Source organism: Pleuronectes platessa, chromosome 17 (genome assembly GCF_947347685.1).
Source record: "Pleuronectes platessa chromosome 17, fPlePla1.1, whole genome shotgun sequence".
Taxonomy (NCBI): Eukaryota; Metazoa; Chordata; class Actinopteri; order Pleuronectiformes; family Pleuronectidae; genus Pleuronectes; species Pleuronectes platessa.
In genome coordinates this window covers 23,342,066-23,360,903 of record NC_070642.1, presented here as the reverse complement: position 1 = coordinate 23,360,903, position 18,838 = coordinate 23,342,066, and the positions used below count along the sequence as shown (strand labels likewise).

General features: G+C 45.4%; 3 protein-coding genes across 5 annotated transcripts; 2 read left to right on the top strand and 1 right to left on the bottom strand.

Annotated features, from left to right (window-relative positions):
* The first annotated feature begins 1,076 nt into the window (after positions 1–1,076).
* LOC128459812 (C-1-tetrahydrofolate synthase, cytoplasmic) lies at positions 1,077–7,800 on the top strand. Of its 3 annotated transcripts, none has more exons than XM_053444715.1 (12): positions 1,077–1,168; positions 2,188–2,290; positions 2,607–2,691; positions 3,107–3,166; positions 3,472–3,525; positions 5,876–6,003; positions 6,165–6,265; positions 6,368–6,504; positions 6,658–6,769; positions 7,053–7,180; positions 7,264–7,334; positions 7,480–7,800. In XM_053444715.1, the coding sequence occupies exons 2-11, from the start codon at positions 2,190–2,192 to the stop codon at positions 7,303–7,305; spliced, it is 948 nt and encodes a 315-aa protein (XP_053300690.1). In that variant the 5' UTR covers positions 1,077–1,168; positions 2,188–2,189; the 3' UTR covers positions 7,306–7,334; positions 7,480–7,800. The 3 variants fall into 3 exon arrangements, with proteins under 3 accessions (XP_053300690.1, XP_053300688.1, XP_053300689.1); XM_053444713.1 differs by having other exon boundaries at positions 1,080–1,168; positions 5,867–6,003; XM_053444714.1 differs by having other exon boundaries at positions 1,080–1,168; positions 5,867–6,003; positions 7,264–7,336; positions 7,492–7,800.
* Positions 7,801–9,195: 1,395 nt separating this feature from the next.
* On the bottom strand, positions 9,196–10,838 carry zbtb25 (zinc finger and BTB domain containing 25). Its single transcript, XM_053444708.1, has 2 exons — positions 10,446–10,838; positions 9,196–10,366 (listed from the first exon to the last, which is right to left on the bottom strand). The coding sequence occupies exons 1-2, from the start codon at positions 10,613–10,615 to the stop codon at positions 9,196–9,198; spliced, it is 1,341 nt and encodes a 446-aa protein (XP_053300683.1). The 5' UTR covers positions 10,616–10,838.
* Positions 10,839–13,464: 2,626 nt separating this feature from the next.
* zbtb1 (zinc finger and BTB domain containing 1) lies at positions 13,465–18,486 on the top strand. The gene is made up of 2 exons (XM_053444707.1): positions 13,465–13,622; positions 15,075–18,486. The coding sequence occupies exon 2, from the start codon at positions 15,079–15,081 to the stop codon at positions 17,134–17,136; it is 2,058 nt and encodes a 685-aa protein (XP_053300682.1). The 5' UTR covers positions 13,465–13,622; positions 15,075–15,078; the 3' UTR covers positions 17,137–18,486.
* Positions 18,487–18,838: the final 352 nt, after the last annotated feature.

Sequence of the window (18,838 nt, the reverse complement as noted above, 5' to 3'; positions counted from 1 at the left end):
CAAATGAAAATAGTTCTGGCGACTGACATGTTTCAATACTTTTTATCTTTACATGTAACAAAAGTGAAGGTGTCAGTTGGCCACGATGATTTCATACAGTCGGCATCGAACCAGCAACTGTTCACTTCTTCAGTTGTTCTGGGACAGGAAGTCACTCCTAAATAATTATTAACGATGTTTAGTAATTAATTCATATGTTCCGTGTCAGATGGTTAGTCCCTGGTCAGATGGTTTGTCCCTGGTCAGATGGTTAGTCCCTGGTCAGATGGTTTGTCCCTGGTCAGATGGTTAGTCCCTGGTCAGATGGTTAGTCCCTGGTCAGATGGTTTGTCCCTGGTCAGATGGTTAGTCCCTGGTCAGATGGTTTGTAACTGGTCAGATGGTTTGTCCCTGGTCAGATGGTTTGTCCCTGGTCAGATGGTTAGTCCCTGGTCAGATGGTTAGTCCCTGGTCAGATGGTTAGTCCCTGGTCAGATGGTTTGTCCCTGGTCAGATGGTTAGTCCCTGGTCAGATGGTTTGTCCCGGGTCAGATGGTTTGTCCCTGGTCAGATGGTTAGTCCCTGCTCAGATGGTTTGTCCCGGGTCAGATGGTTTGTCCCTGGTCAGATGGTTAGTCCCGGGTCAGATGGTTTGTCCCTGGTCAGATGGTTTGTCCCTGGTCAGATGGTTAGTCCCTGGTCAGATGGTTTGTCCCTGATCAGATGGTTAGTCTAAAATCAAACTCTAATCATCCAATCAGTGAAGAAGAAAGCCTAAACAAACCAAAGACCTCGATTGTCGTCGTCATCCAAGACTTACAATAAGTGGTTACTGTAAAACAAACATTTTTTATTTCTAGTTTATCAACGTCCATCATTACAAAAAGCTAATTTTTTATAATATTTAACTTTACTTTTGTATGAATATACAATACGATATACAGTATGGACATAAAAAAATAATGCATCATGGGAAATAATCAATTATTTCCCCTTGTGCTTCTGCACTATCGCTCCTGACAGCTGGTTAAAGAAAAAAAGTTTGTGTAAACATCACTCCCCAAAACTCTGCAATCTGATTGGCTGAGGGAAGTTTGATCTTTGATCCCCCCCGTGTGTGTGTGTGTGTGTGTGTGTGTGTGTGTGTGTGTGTGTGTCAGCAGTAACCCAGTCGCTCTTCATCTCTCAGGTAACACAATGTTTCTCTGTTTCTGTCAGATTTTTAACATGTGTGTCTTTTTGTCTGTGTGTGTGCATTATTGTTTGTTTTTGTGGTATTATTTTTGTGTCTGTGTTTGTGTATTATGTGTGTCTTTGTGTGTGTCCATATAGAAAATGAAGTGATGACATGTGAGAGTTAATCGATCAATAATCAACAATCAAATTCATATCAGGATAAGAGAAGTTATGTGTGGTATGGTGTGCACGTGTATTCACATGCACACATCTGAGATTGTGTTGTAACGGGGGGGATTAGGGTTTTATACACATGTAAAATGTCCTTATCAATAATCACCAGTAAAACTAATCATATCTCATATAAACGAACAGTTAAAAAATGAAGCAGGATCTGTGGTCATCAGGTTTGAATCAGTTTCAGTTCACGAAGCTCGTTCACTTGTTATCAGGTAAATCACCACAGTAACTTCAAACAGTATGAAGCTCCGCCCACTGGCCAATCACCTCCTTGAACTATGACATCATGTTCTCAGAGGATCTGGTGTGGATCGAGTCTCTGAAGAGGACCAGGATCTTCAGAGACCCACAAGATCCTCTGATGAGCTTATGAAAGATCTAGATTCTCCTCAGAGGATGAACCACTGTCAGCTGCTGGAGCCCAACAGAACCAGCCTGACCAGTAAAGTGCTCCCAGTACCTGATACTGATGTACTGGGAGTGTTAGCAGAGGAAACCCCATAATAATTTATTATTATGATCCTTTAATAGAAGTAACAGTTTGATCCTCGTTGTTAAAAATGAGTCTCTGCTGTCAGTCAAACTTGTCTGTGATTGGTCATATGCAGTTAGCCCCACCCCTTTTATGTGCACATGGTCATATCTTGATGAGGAAAGCCTAAGTTAAATTAACGAGTTGATAACCAGACTGTGATTGATATGTTGTATTGCTGACGTGTGTGACATGTCTATTCTCTGTGGAGGGGCCGAGGCTGATTGTACATTTCTAATGACCCCCCCCCCCCCTGTCAGTCATGTTGTCATCAGGCCACGCCTTCAGGCGTCTGGCAGCCTCCGGCTGCTTAGGAAGTAGCCGCACCATAGCAACCATCATTTCTGGCAAAGAGATGTCCAAGTGAGTCCACGTCCCACTTTGTCCCACTTTGTCCCACCTTGTCCCACTTTGTCCCACTTTGTCCCACCTTGTCCCACCTTGTCCCAATTTGTCCCACCTTGTCCCACTTTGTCCCACTTTGTCCCACCTTGTCCCACTTTGTCCCACCTTGTCCCACTTTGTCCCACTTTGTCCCACCTTGTCCCACTTTGTCCCACCTTGTCCCACTTTGTCCCACTTTGTCCCACTTTGTCCCACCTTGTCCCACTTTGTCCCACCTTGTCCCACTTTGTCCCAGTGTCAGGTGTTAAAGAGTTGACCCTTGACCTCTGTGCAGGTTGTTGAGAGAGAGGCTGAAGAACGAGGTGCAGAAGATGACGAGCGAGTTCTCGGGGTTCAAACCCGGTTTGTTGGTTCTTCAGGTAAATTCAATTTTTAACGTGAAAGCCCCCCCCCCCTTATTATTTTAATTGATAGAATTCAATTAAATTCAATATACATTATTTTAAGTTACTTACATATAAGTTATTATTTTTTCATGTGACTGTTATATATTAGTTGATGATTACACACACAGCCTGCAGGGGGTTAGGGTTACAGTTGAACGTCAGTGTTACAGTTGAACTCTTCCCAATTCAACGTGGAACTTTAATTTATTAATTTATTAATTTATTAATTTAATTTAATTTATTTAATTTATTTGTTCCCCCCGACCTGAAACGTTTTCAGAGAGTCCAGGTGTTCAGGTCACACAGGCGGTTTCCTGTCAATCCTCCATCCTGCTGTGAAATGGCGTGGACGACAGGAAGCAGTAATGTGTGTCACACTGTGTTGCAGGTGGGAGACAGAGACGACTCCAACTTGTACATCAGCACCAAACTGAAGGCTGCGGCTCAGGTGAGGGGCTGAGACTCCGCCCCCTCTGCTGGGTCCCTAAACCCTGAAATGAAAAATGAAACTACATCCGTGCAACGTGCTTAGAGAATGACATCATCAGTAGGAACCAATGAATAGGGACAGTGTTAAGTGACGCACCAACTGTGTGATCATAAGATGCATGGTCCCCACAAGACGAATGACATGTTAAACTGAACCAGTCAAATGTCTCTTCAGTCATACATGTGGTTTCCCTTCTGCAGCCCCTGAATATATATGCATATTGATTTTTTGCAGCTTTAACATTTCCACTTTGTCATCTGCAGATTGGAATTAATGCGAAACATGTGAGGCTTCCGAACACGGCAACGCAACACGAGGTCAGTGACCAACACGCAACATCCTCCATCATCACTTCGTGTTTTTACTAGAAACACGTCTGGCCAATCAACCATTTCGTTTTTTCATCGTTTAAATAGAAAAATAAGAACAAGTGTCACAATAAAACAAAATAAAAACAATGGTTTAATTAAATTCAATGCCTCTATTGTCATTGTACATTGCACAACAGAATTAAGTGTCTCCAGTGGATCACGCATACACCCACACATCAAATACAGTGGATCACATAGACACACATAAAAACAGACATATAAAAACTATATAAATAAGTTAAAAGTCAAGAATTCAATAGCATAAGTTCTTTATTGCACTATACAAAATGTGTCACGCGATGGCAGTGAATGCCCGGCTGGATTATTTCACAGTTTTGTGGACTTTTGAGCAGAATTTAGTTATTTAATTGTTCGTGGATAGAAACTGTTCTGGAACCTGGAAGTGCGGTTTCTTAAAGACCTGTAGCGCCTCCCAGAGGTGGTGACCCGATGGGGCGGGTCTCTGGACTCATTGAAATTGATCAATTCTGAAAACGCCACACTCCTATACAGTTGCAATCAGAAATATTCAACCCCCCAAAGATTTTAAGGATTTATCAATTAAAGTAGACAGAATCTTGTTCTTTGATCAAGATTCTGCTTCGGATGACTTCTTTATGAGTTGAGTGATAAAGAAAATCAACACGGAAAATGCATGATGCAGTATTTGTGTGTAGCAGTATATTTTATTAAGATAGCCATGTCACAATTATTCAACCCCTATATAATATTGTTGTTTTTAAAGCTGTCTGACAGTTTTTTTTGTCCTAAAGTTGAGTTGAAACATTATTAAGCCTTTGGGAACTCTATACTGATCCTTCATTTGCTTCAGCTGTGATGCATATATAACCCCCCCCCCCCCCCCCCCCCCCATGAAGGTATTCAAGGTGAGTTGCAATCATGGGAAAGACAAAGGAGCTTACACAAAAGCTGAGAGAGGAGATTATTTCATCACACCTGAAAGGCCTTGGGTAGAAGAAGAATTCCCCAAAAAATGATATTCCAAGAGACACCATTGGGAGCATTATAAGGAAGTTTACAACTGATGGAGCAGCTTCAAACATGACTGGCCGTGGAAGAAAGCCCAACATTTCATCAAGGACCCTCAGCAACTTAGTCAGAACCACTCAGAGAAACCCCTGTGTGACTGTGAGACACCTACAGGATGACCTGATGAAGGCTGGTTCAAGTGCGTCAGTGGCAACTATAAGACGTGCACTGAATAATAAAGGACTTCATGGCCGGCTCCAAGACACACTCAGCTCTTGACCACAAGGAACATCAAAAGTCCACTAGAATATGCAAGGAGGAATTTGGATAAGCCTACAGAGTTTTGTTTGACAGTTCTATGGACTGATGAAACCAAACTGGAACTGTTTGGACGTATGGACCAGCGGTATGTCTGGCGTGTGAAAGGCCAGGCTTATGACCAGAAGAATACCATCCCCACAGTCCAGCATGGAGGTTGGTCAAAGATGATGTTGGGCTGTTTTTCTGCAGCAGGAACTAGCAATCTTTATTGTGTACATGGCATCATGGATTCACAGAAATACCAGGCCATTTGAAAGAGGACTGTGATGCCTTCTGTTGACAAATTAAACCTTGGTGATCATTGGACTTTCCAGCAAGACAATGATCCAAAGCAAAACCTACAAGTCCACCAAAGCTTGGTTGAGAAAAAGATCCTGGAACGTCCTGGAGTGGCCTTCACAGTCACCAGATTCAAATTTGATTGAAAATCTTTGGTGGGATTTAAAGAAGGCAGTTGCAGCATGGAAGCCATCACACATCACTGATCTAGAGGCTTTTGCACTTGAAAAATGGGCAAAGATTCCAATCGAGAGGTTTAAGAAGCTTGTCCGCACTTACCGACATTTTTTTTTAGAAGTTATAAAAGCTAGAGGATGCGCCACAAAGTCCTGAAGCTGGGGGGTTGAATAATACTGAACATGCACATGTGTTGAAAGAGTTACATTTTTCATTTGAACTTCAAAGTTAAGTCAACTTCTGTTGTCAAAATAACTAAAATACGCATCAATAAATATCTTTTGTTGTTTGATGAGTTCTTTTTGTCATTTATTTTCATTATCTGTCATCCACATCACTACAATGTCTATTGAGGTGAGGGGGTTGAATATTTCTGATTGCAACTGTATGAACATATTGTAAATGTATCTTTCGGCTGAACCACAAACAGATATTGAATCAAATTTATAAAAACAATATTAAAAAGGTCCTACTTCTTGTATCCAGTATTCTGTTTCCTGATAACTGCTTCCTGTATCAGGTCCTGCAGAGCATCATGTCGGTGAACGAGAACCGCTCAATTCACGGTTTGATCGTGCAGCTTCCTCTGGACTCTGTGAACGTCATCGACACCGAACTCATCATCAACGCTGTGTCTCCTGAGAAAGACGTGGACGGGTGAGTCTGCACAGGAAGTGACATCACCTACAAACTGACTTTTAAGACTAACTTTCCCTCTCTCTCTCTCTCTGTGTGTGTGTGTGTGTGTGTGTGTGTGTGTGTGTGTGTGTGTGTGTGTGTGTGTGTGTGTGTGTGTGTGTGTGTGTGTGTGTGTGTAGTCTGACTTGGATAAATGCAGGGAAGTTGTCTCGAGGTGAACTCAATGACTGTTTCCTCCCGTGTACACCGAGAGGCTGCATGGAGCTGATCAGACAGACAGGTCGTACACTGATCACTGACTGTATATACAGACGATTCACGACTGTATATAAAGATGACCAGTGATTGTATATAAAGCCTGTGACCTCCTGTTCCTGTGCAGGCGTTACCGTTGCAGGATCATCCGCGGTGGTGATTGGTCGAAGTAAAATCGTTGGTGCTCCAATGCATGACCTGTTGTTGTGGAATCATGCCACAGTGACCACCTGTCACTCAAAGACAACAGACCTACCTGAGCAGGTGATGATGATGTGTTTCCTGTTTGTTTCCTGTGTGATGATGATGTGTTTCCTGTTTGTTTCCTGTGTGATGATGATGTGTTTCCTGTGTGATGATGATGTGTTTCCTGTTGGTTTCCTGTGTGATGATGATGTGTTTCCTGTGTGTGAACAGGTGAGTAGGGCTGACATCCTGGTGGTGGGAGCAGGTAAAGCGGAGATGATCAGAGGAGAGTGGCTGAAAGAAGGAGCTGTGGTCATTGACTGTGGAATCAACCACATACCTGGTACACACTACTACACACTACTACACACTACTAGTTGTCCTGGGTCTGTACCCTCGGGGTTGATGCACTTATTGTAAGTCGCTTTGGATAAAAGCGTCAGCTAAATGAAATGAAATGAAATGTAATGTAATGTACTACACACTGATTCTTTGTTTCAACATGTTTGTGTTCAATCAGAGTCGAGGTTTATGTTATTAGTTAATATCAATAACTGATCAGTCATCATGAGTTCTGTCCTCTGCCCCTCATGACGACTGTGTGGGACCTTTGACTTCTGTCACAGATCAGACAAAGGAGAGCGGTAAACGTGTCGTCGGAGACGTCCACTATGCCTCAGCCAATCAGAGAGCAGGATTCATCACACCTGTCCCAGGAGGGGTGGGGCCGATGACGGTGGCCATGCTCATGGAGGCATGTTTTGTTTGTTTGTGGCATTTCATTGTTTTGATTTCTGTATTCAGATGTGAGATGATATTTCCATGGTTTTGTTGCAGAACACGGTGCAGAGCGCGCGTCGCTTCCTCAAACACGACTGAACTGAATCGACTTCACAGGAAACACGGAGGTAATGAGACACTTGTTTCATTTCAATATTTAAAGAACAGTTTTCCTGAAAACTTTAGATTATCATTTTTAAATCAGTGAATGTATGTGAATGACAGAGTGTCGCCCCCTGCTGGACAACGCTCACATTTAGTCTTTGCCTGCAGGTGGACAGGTGTGGACAGGTGTGGACAAGACGACGTCCTCTGTCTCCACAGATTTGAATAAACATCCTGTTTCACCTCATCAGTCAAAAAACCTAACTTGTTTTACTTCATGTAGTCATATGTAAAGTGAATTGAGTAATGGAACAGACTTGTTTATCTAAAAGGGAAACTGTGGGTTAACTTAGGGATTTCACTCAAGTCACTCCAGGGTTGTGTATGTAAATGAAGCCAGGATGTCCCCCGCCCTAATAAAACATCAAAGAAGGTAATGGTTAGCTTCTTTTCCCTTGTGGGAGGGGCCTATGCCTTATAAGAACACAACTCTCATGTCTGTTCTTCACTCATTGAATTTCATTTCAGCTGATGTGTATTTTGAGTTCATCTGCAGATGTAGGATTTACCAAAAGACAACTGTTTGATTTTGTGATTGATTCACAGAAAATAGCCACATAGAAGAAGTCTCCTTTAGTCTCTTTAGGGTCTTGAGGGCTGGATCTTCTTTTGTGAAGTTTGGAAAATATATAATCAAGTTGGAAGATTACATCGCAGTAAAAATATGTAATACATTTTTGCCTGTAGGGGCGCTATGACTGAATATTGGCATATAGATGTGTTCAAGCCAAGACTTTTATCAAATGTGAAGTTTGGTGCAGATTGAGTAATGTCCACTGAAGTTACAACTTCCTGTTTCACAGCGAAACATTGAAAAAAATTCTCAGTTTCCCAGCATGCCTCTGGTCTGTACTCTGCTGACACATGCAGGTCAGAATCATTTACTGCAGCCAGGTCCACAGATGAAGTGTTTCAGGAGGAGCGTTCACTCCAATTATGATTGTTAACGAACATTTGAGCCGAGTCTTGGTTCCACATGTGAACTTGGACATAAACGATGAGTCATCACATGTCCAACTCACGCTTCTGTTATTAATCAGATTTGCGATCAACGAGCTGAATACTCGTCAATAACGTCCCTAACTATTTAATATAACGTTAAATGAACCTTTTGTTTGTTTTTGTTGTGTGTTTTATTGTGTCTGATGTCCCCAGTCACACTCTGATTGGTGGAAAAAGACGTTTATTTACAAATTTGACGATGAAAAACAGACGATTGTTGAAAGCACGTCAACCTGTGATTGTTTTCCAGTGAAACACAAAGACGACGTCACTACTGAGCAATCAGACAGTCAGAGATCAATAATCAATATCAACTGTAAAATCAAAGTGACGACAAAAAGTAACATTAAAGGACCACTGCTTTCAAATAACTACTTATAAAGCAAAATCTCATCAGGAAAAGGAAACAGGAAAAATCAAACGTATGATCCTATACAGAAGCTGAATTTCAAAGTAAAACTGACTGTCTTTTCAGATTAAAAGCACGACAGGTGTTTGTGTGTAAGGTTCGTCTACATGTAATTAGAGGGAACATCAAAGACAAAAACATTCGCTCTCCTGTGATTGGTCTTGAAACTTCAGCAGCCAATCAGAACTGTCGTCTCCTCAGTGCCACTCTGCAGCAGCTGATTGATTGATTGATTGATTGATTGATTGACTTTCACTTTGAAATAAGCAACTGCTGACGTTAGCGCTTATCATCCAGACGCACACACAGCTGCCATGACAAAGAATCCCCTCCAGGTTTGTCTTGTCACTCTCTGTGTGCTGTGTCACGCCACCATGTGGTGAAGAATGTATCTATGACATCACCTGATGACATCACTCCACGGGCACGCCATCCACGCTCTCCTGAGAGATCTCAGAGTCCAGGGAGTAGCAGGAGCTGCCATTGTCCTGAGTGTCTCTGTTTGCCTCCTCAGGAGCAGCAGCAGCAGGTGGCGCCCCGCCTCCTCCCCCGGGCTCTGCAGCGCCCTCACAGAAGTGGGCGGAGGCCTGGAAGAGCTGGCTGCAGAGGCGGTTGTAGCGGTGGTAGCGGGACGGTTTGCCGGTGTGGGTGTACATGTGCTCCTGCAGCTGGCTTTTGTGGGAGAAGCGCAGGCTGCAGACGGCGCAGGTGATCTTACGTTTACGGGAGTGCAGGGCGGCGGGGGTGGGGCTGCTCCCCCCTCCCCCCCCTCGACTCCTCCTCAGCTCAGCAGCCAACTGATTGGCCAGCGCCTGGCTCTGCCTCAGGGCCTCCTCCAGACATCCAGCCTCCAGCTGTTCCTGGCCCCCCCGTGGCCTTTCTTCGACACTGGTGTTCAGTTGTCTCCTGTGCGAAAGCCCCTCCATCAGGTGGGAAGGCTCAAGGGCGTGGCTGAATAGATGCTCGCGGAGGCCCTCGGGGGACAAGCAGCGCTCTCCACAGCTGGGACACAGCAGGACCAGGGGCCGGTCTTTAAACAGGAGACTGGGACTGCTGCCCTGGCCTGGAGACAGGAATCCTGGTCCTGCCCCCTCCTCTCCCTCCCCGTCCTGCCCCTCCTGCTCCTCTACCCGCTCCTGCTTGATTCGAGACGAAATGTCGGAATCGTCTCCAGACGCCACAGAGCAGACGTTGCGAAGAGCCGAAGCTTGGCGATCTGAAGGCACCCCCTCCAGTCCAACAGTGAGGGACAGTTGTGAGTGAGACCGTGTCCCCCGGAATGAGGAGCGTCCGTCCTCTGGGGCCCCTCGGGACACTGTGGTGGTCTTGGGCACATCCTTGTTGGCCAGCTGGGACGAGATCTGAATTCCGTACAGGTTGGACATACGGACCACGTCAGTGGTGGCGTCTACTGCGCCTTCGTCTGGTTTCCGGCACAGCTGGTAGGCGTGAAGGAACTTGATGCCATCTTGCAACCGGCTCTGGTCCACTGGCTGTTTGGGACACATGCCAGTGTACATGATGTGCAGCAGGTAGCTGAAGACGTCAGGCTGGATGTCTGTGGGCTGGATCTTTATACACTCACTGAGGACAAACACAACACAATGAGGACGCAGCATTTTATGGAGTTAGAGGTTATCTTTGAGAAAAGCATCAGACAGACCTTGACTGGTGGATGAAGATCATCTTGAAGTAGTTGGAGAAGGCGGCCAGCACAGCTCGGTGAGCTTTGAAGTAGACGTTGCCGATAGCCACGGTGCAGTCGCACAGGAAGCCGAACTCTCTCTGAACGTTGAGCTGCTGCAGCAGGAAGAGGCTGTGAGACACCTCCATGACCCACTCTGCAAAACAACAACACCACTCAAGACTGAGACACAACACACTAAACAAAGATGTTGTGGTGATTATAGTCAGCAGTGATGGTGAAGTGGAGCCGTGGTGTTGAAGTCTCGCCCATACACACTCTAGACCAATCCTGAGTCACTCTCAGCTGTCAATCATGATTCTCCGCCTGTTCTTACATCATCAAATAACAGATTCAAACAAACTGATCTGAAAAACTTGAACAATTATCAGTGAGATCAGAACGACCTGAAATGACAGAAACATTTTTGACAAACATTTATTTATTGTCTACTTTGATTTGCTCGTTTGGTCCATGTCCCATCTGCTAACATGGAGGAGGGGGGGTGTATGACTTATACTGCAGGCAGCCACCAGGGGGCGATACAGGATATTTGACTTCAGTTAATAAAATGGTTACAGGTTTCACGATTAGCAGCAATGAAATTCCGGATGGTTAGTGTTACCGTTGGAAATTAAAATGATCATTATAACCTTGTGGTAAAAACTGTCCTGCATCAACCACAGTCAGTAAGTCTCTGAGATGCAGACGCAGCATTTGTTGTGTTTTATGACAGGTTAGGTTCAGGGTTAGGGTTAGGGGAAGGGTTAGGGTTAGGGGAAGGGTTAGGGTTAGGGTTAGGTTAGGGTTAGGTTTAGGGTTAGGGTTAGGGGAAGGGTTAGGGTTAGGGGAAGGGTTAGGGGAAGGGTTAGGGGTGGAGGAGCAGCAGGTGAAGCTGTGACAGATCAGTTATCACTGCAGCCTGCTGAGGACCATTAAAGCCCCGCCTACTTTCACACTGAGCTCAGGTGTAATGACATCATCACCAAGAACACCTGGACAGCCACACACACACATTTACACACAGATACACACTTACACGTACATACACACAAACACACGCACACACTTATACACACACTGTGAGGGAACTCCGGAAACGCTCGTGTCACCAAACAACAGCACGTCTAGCGCGTGCATGTCGGGTCGCGCGCATCAGGCTGCAGCCTCCATCCTCAGCCTCCACATTCAGCAGCACGCACCTCCTCGTTCACATCACACGCACACAGCCGCGTGCACACGCGTCTCCGCGCCATTATGTCTGTGTGCACCGAGCACGCGCGCCGTTAATTACGCTCTTACCGCAGAAATTGAAATATGCAGATTGTCTCCGGTGTCTGATGCTGCAGAGCCGATCCCGCAAAAAAACGCGTCACGTCTCGCGAGAGGAAGGGTCAAAGACTCACGTGACGCGACGGCGTTCACCTCCCATTACTTGATCAATAATCGGAAATCAATCATGATGATGTCAGAAGATGAGAGAGATGAAAACAAATCAATTAGTTCATTGATTTCAATTGATTTAGTTTTATGAGAATTAATCTATGTAAAATCTAAATTAATGATTATTATTACATAATATATATATACAATATATCTACAGATGTATAAATGTATTTCCTTACACAGATACATAAATATATATAGGTATCTAAAGGTATATTAATATACAGATATATAAACATATCATTATACAGATATATGAAATATATAACAATAATAAATTTATTTATAAGTGGCTTTCACAGCACTCAAAGTCACAACATGTATCAAAGATTGATAAAGCATTATGTAGTTTGACCAAATGTTAAACATTTAAACTGAATGTCCCAGTTTAAAAAGATGGATTTGAAAATGTAGAGATACAGATCTCTGAGGGTTAGGAGATCCAGAGGATGGCAGCAGAGCGTTCATGGTGGTCAAGCGGGCAGGTGGTACAGTGATATGGATGGAAGAAGACCTGGGATGAGCAGGAGTTGTTAAAGGTGAAGTGCACTGAGATTCTGGACGAGCAGAATCTTAATGGAGCTGCTGATGCACAGGAGCGATGGATTCATTGATTCATGGGTTCTGGAAAAAATAAAGTCAAAGAAGGAATTTGTGAGGGATACCAAAAAGAAGAGAGTTACCAATGTAACCAGGGTGTGAACGAGAATGGACGGGCAGAGGCCATTAATGTTACGTAGATGAAGTGTGTGGACTCACTGTTGATGTGAGCTCTTAACCTGAGGGGAGGGACAAACTGAAGAATCATCAACAGTGAAGGAAAAACTCTCTGATTTGTTAAGGTGCCAATAAGGAAAGCCTCGGTTTTATCAGTGTTCAGTTTGAGGAAGTTTCCGGACCACGAGGAAGTTAATAGGTGATAAACAGAAGGGGACAGAACCCTGGGGGACATGTGTAGTGACTGGACAACGCTGGGATTTGAAAGATTTGAGTTGGATGAGTGCGGCCAGAGAGATATGATGTGAACCAGTCTAAGGGTTTGTTGCTGATGACGAATATTATGAGAGATGGTGTCTGCTATCAGATGAGAAAACAGTCATTGGTGATTTTTGTGTTCTATGGAGGGAAACCATAATTATTCAAAACGGTTCTTGTCGGCTTGGTGAGCAGTTGAGATGCGACCGCGTCCTTGTAGTGAAGCATCTGATCGTTGTTTATTGATTTTATTTTCTCATTTAATTATTTCTTTGTTAAGTCCAGTTTTCAGTAGATAGAGCCAAGTACTCTTGTTTTGTTATGTTTTACCATTGATACATTTTTATAAAATTAAATATATAAAACTGTTTTATCTTTTCAGGATGCTGTCTTTTTAATTAGTTTATTTTGATCCAAACAAATATATTAGTATTCTTATTTTGGAACAATCGATCAAGCAAACCGAATGAGGAATAAAAGTGTTTCGACTTGATTTAATTTGAAAAGCCATATTGTGACCGGACGCTGAGTGTCTTCTTCGTGTGTTTCCTGGCAGTGCGGAAGTAGTTTCCTCCAGCAGAGGAGCAGAAGAAGAAGCCGCTCCTTCGTCCCTTTATCCGCCTGAACACAGCTCGTCTCCGGCAGCAGCCTCCGGAAACACCCGGCTCATCACAGCTCGTCTCCGGCAGCAGTCTCAGGGACCAGCCGCTCCCCCGCCGGCCTCCAGCAGCCTCGGTGAGTCGTTGACTTTGTGCCCGGCCCTCAGAGCCTCCGGCCGGGGAGCGTCCCCACGGCCTGCTGATGCTGATGCGGGCTCGATGCGGGCGGCGTTGCGGGGGCGGCGGGACAGTTTGCGGTAACATGTCAGTTACATTACAATTACATCAACAACATCCGGTATCGCTTTTCAAAATATTAAAAGTGTTCCAGAAATCAACGGTTTAAAGCGTGTGGAGAAGATGCAAATGAAAGTGATTATCTTAATAATTGTCCGTTAATAACAAAGCATAATAAAACATACTTTTGTAAATATTTTCTATATATTAAACAGTAATTTATTTCTCTCTAGAGTTTTACACCTTTTATTTTGGAGGGGTATGTGCGGTGACTTTTGGCACGGGGATGCTAACAGCAGTTAGCTAAACGCAGCTAACCGTAATCTCCATCTTAGTTTTCGGCCTCTCGCTCCTCTCGGAGCCGAACCAGGCTCTCCTCCCCGGGTCACACGCACCTCCTCTCTGCGCTGTGTCGGGCCTCTAGCTGCGGGTCCCTCGGGGACTGCCAGCCGCTGAATGTGTGACCTCCCCCGGTGAGACCGACTCTCTGTGACCGGAGCACTTTACAAAGTCTGGTTCAGAACCGAAATGAAAAGTTTAGATCAAGTTTCAACATTTGTTCCTGACAATAAAAGTTTAAAGATCTTTTAACAAAACTCACATTACGAGTTAACACTTAAAAAATGACATGTATGTTACAGACACATGTTGACATTAACATGTATGTCAGAGAAAATTTAAAACTGATCAAAATGGCAAAATATCTTGAAATTATAGCAGTGAATAATTTAATTATAATAATCAATAGTTTGAATTAATTGTTGAAACAGTATTTTAGCTCCTTAAATATATCTTTGTAAACTGTGTTTCCTTTGAAGTGTAAGTCACTGTTGGTACGAAGCTGCTCCAGATAACAACCATGATGTATAAGACCTGTTAGAACAAAGACAAAGGGCTTACATGTGGAATCTGTCCTGGAGCTGGACCGGAGTATTCACCGTGTTTAGCTTCAAGTCACAAACATACAAGGAACAAAAAGACGCCCTGAGGCTATGATCAGAGACGTGCAGCCACCACCTGTCTCTAAGGGTCAGGGTTAGGTTAGGCATCATTTAAACAGGACAATGCACTGGGATGGTCATCAGATGCACTGGGATGGTCATCAGATGCACTGTTTCCATCCCCCTGATGTCCTGAACTGGTTCCTATCAATGGTTTCAGATGAACTAAACCTCTTGAACAAACCGTGTCAGTGATGATTTTCTGATATGATGCAGTTTAAAATGTTGGTGCACATGAACAGGTCTCACATAAGCTACTGAGGTTAAACTCAAGTCTGATCCAGTTGAGTCGTATCAGGAGAGAAGTCTCTCCCCACAGCGTCCGTTTACCCTCTCTCTCCTGTCTGCAGGGCGATGGCGAGGCCGAGCCACAGCGACCACGTCCTCCAGCAGCTCAACAACCAGCGGGAGTGGGGCTTCCTGTGCGACTGCCTCATCGCCATCGGTGACATTTACTTCAGGGCACACAAGGCCGTCCTGGCGGCCTGCAGCTCCTACTTCAGGATGATGTTTATCCGGGACCAGCAGGGGACGGGCCGACTGGACCTCAGCAACATGCAGATCAGCGCTGAGTGCTTCGACCTCATCCTGCAGCTCATGTACCTCGGACGCATCGTCGTGGGGAGCTACGAGTTCGATGAGCTCAAGTCGTCCATGGCGTACCTGCAGATGTACTACATCCCTGACTCACTGGAGGATCTCAGGGACATCAGGAGCTCCAACCTCACCCCATCCTCCTCTGGCTCCTCCTCCTCTTCGTCCAGCTCCTCTACCGGCCCCGCGAGTGGGAAAATGATGTTTGGAGTCCGCATGTATGAGAAGCAGAGGCCTGCGGCACCAGAAGTGGAGCACTTACCGAAACCCGTTAGCAGCAGCGCCGGACGTCCGGCTGTTCCGGCCACCATCACCAGGCCAGTGGTGGCGGAGGAGGTGGTGAACACTCCTCTGATCGTGGCACCCCCAGCTGTGGACGGAGCCGTTGAGCAACCATGTGACTTGAGAAAGAGGTCCAGCGGCAGAGGTTCATCTCTCAAAGACCGTCCTCGGTTCGGCCGCACCTACACCTGCGATGACTGCGGCTTCGTCTTCAGCTGTGAGAAGCTTTTAATCGAGCACATTCTTACCTGCACCAACCGGAAGGCCTATCATCCTCCAAGAGGTAACGCAGAGGGAGACAATGAATCAAATAAAGCTGAAAGCTCTGCATCTGAGAGCATTGAGGAACACAGGGTTCACTGTAAAGGTGAGGATGAGTGGCCAGAGGCCAAGGACAACTCTGACCTCCCCATCAGGTCGGTGGCAGCTGGGACAGATGGCGAGCCCAGGTCGACCCGGAGCATCTCCATCAAGACAGAACCAGAAGAAATCCTGTTCCCTGAAATAGAAGTGGTCCGAGTCGGCGAGCAGGCCAAAAGAGATTGTAGCACAAGGTTTAATGACGTAACAAATAAAGACACGTTGAGGGAGAAAACGGGTTCGGACCGGGACCCTGAGCCCAACGTCTCAGGCCTGGAGAACAGCAGCGAGCCTTTTGAAGTCCACATGTCCAGCTGTGACGACTCGGGGATTCCTGTGAAACTTCGTAAAGTCAAAGACGAGAAGCAAGACGCCGACGCCCCCTGTGAGCTCTGTGGCACTCTACTAACAGAGGAGGACCAGTCGGCCCACTACCTGTCCAACCACATGGGCCACATATGTGCCTGTGGACGCTGTGGTCAGGTGTTGATCAAAGGTCGGCAGCTTCAAGAGCATGCGGAGCGCTGTGGAGAATCCCAAGGTGGAGAGTCCGACTCCCACGGGGAGGACGAGGCATCGCTGCTGGAGGAGCCGCAGGGGATGGAGGAGGGCCTGCTGGAGGCCGCCGACCTGGCCTGCCCTCACTGCGGTCTACTCTTCCAGAATGAGAGTGTGGCGCTGGAGCACGCCTTGTCCTGCCACGACCAGGAGCTGTTCCGCCCGGTGCTGATGGAGGAGGGGGCCGAACCAGATCACCGCCGCAAACACTTCTGCAGCATTTGCGGCAAAGGCTTCTACCAGCGCTGCCACCTGCGGGAGCACTACACCGTCCACACCAAGGAGAAGCAGTTCACCTGCCAGACCTGTGGGAAGCAGTTCCTGCGGGAGCGCCAGCTCCGACTACACACAGACATGCACAAAGGCATGGCGCGCTACGTGTGCCCGGTGTGCGACCAGGGAACCTTCCTCAAACACGACCACGTCCGACACATGATCTCCCACCTGTCCGCAGGAGAAACCATCTGTCAAGTTTGTTTCCAGATCTTCCCTGGTGGAGAGCAGCTGGAAAAACACATGGACGTCCACCTGTACATCTGCGGTGTCTGTGGCGAGAAGTTCCGCCTCCGTAAAGACATGAGGAGCCACTATAACTCCAAACATACCAAGAGACTATAGAATCATCGTAAACATCCTCTGCTTTTATTCTAGTTTATGACCCAGAAAGCCATAACTGAGAACAAACGTATGCACTTGAACCCCAAAAATCTTAATCTGCACTTTTAAAGTATATGCATAACCCATGCACTCGTACTGCGAAAGCAGCGGGGCTGGTGATTGGTCTCTCTGTTATGACTTTTTTATTTTGATAAGATGCCGTGGAGTTCACATGGCTCAGAATGACGTGCGACACATGTTCACAGCTACGAGTCTGGACAATCTGAGAAGTCACAGTCTTAAAGACCCCAAAGAACCCAGCCTGTCTATTCGTGTACCGTCCAGTGTCAACAAATCATTTCAACACTAGAATGCACCAAAGTCACCTTGGCAGAGGAAAGAGACAGAATCGACCACAGGTCAGCTGGCCTGTCCAGGAAACTCCCATCATGCCTCTGTCACAGTGTGAGCTGGTGGTAGCACCAGCAGTGAGGGAGAGAAACGGGTTAACGTCTACTGTCAGGAAAATGTTTACGTTAACGTTTTTTAGCTCTGATGTCCCAGAATCCTAAAATCTGAAGATGAACGTTTTTCTTTCTCAAGGAATAAGATTCTTTTAGCTGATTCTTAACACGTTTTACGTTCACTCTGTGATTGGTGCCTTTGCTATAACAGTGGTGCGCTGTTTCTTTACCGTCTTCTTCAGTGATGCATGATGGGGGATGGATGGGATACTCCCCAGGTGAAAGACTATAAAGAAGTTAAACACTAGCCACGATGTTCTGATTACTCCTGACACCTTGACTTCCTTTGTCCTGATGAGTCGTAAAGCTGCTTTCATCAAGGTCGACGAGCTTCACATGTCATCACTTCCTGTTTATATAAACAACTTTCACAGCATAAAGAATCCTAAACCAACACTTCTCCTGAAGGTCACAACTGTCGCACACAGTTCACATTCAGTCTAAACCATTTCTAACCAAAACCAGTTCCAAACTAAACCAGGTCCAAACAACTTGAACCAGATCAGACTAGTCAACTAGTCTCTGAAAAGTCCAAACCAGGTTCTGACTGACCCAAACAAACCAAAGCACTTTAGAGTTGCCCAATGCAAGATGACTTTAGCTGAATCCAGTTCATAATCCAGCTATACCAGTTCAATCAAATAAACCAGTTTAGTGAGTCACAGGCTACTTCAGACGGTCACCAGACCAGATCCCCCTCTTCTGGCTCAGTACTGAAAATACAAGTGTGGTCAGCTGTCGTCATTGGACTCGAGGTTTCGCTTCATGTCGGCGTAAAGTTTCTGATGTTTTAGGAAAAAATGTCTGTCTGGAAAATAAAAAGGCTTTTTCTTCAGTTCTTAATAAAGTGTCTCACTCCTGCTTTTACCTTATATCTTTATTTGCATCGTTATAATATCTGTAACACTTATTTAATATATAGATAATTGATGGATAATAGACTTACTTAAAGCGCTATCAGTATTAACGTGATCATAATATATATATATATATTATTTTACAGTGTTTCAACGGTTTCTGTTTGCAGTCCTTTGTCTGTCCTCACGGTGGCGCTGTTTACTGACTCATTGGTTAGGGTAACTGACAGGTCTGTTCTCACACATGTAACCGACGCTCATCAGTGACGGGATCCGCTCCGTAAGAAATAAAATCAGTAAATACGAGTGAATCACTTATGATCAGAAGACATGAAGCTCCGT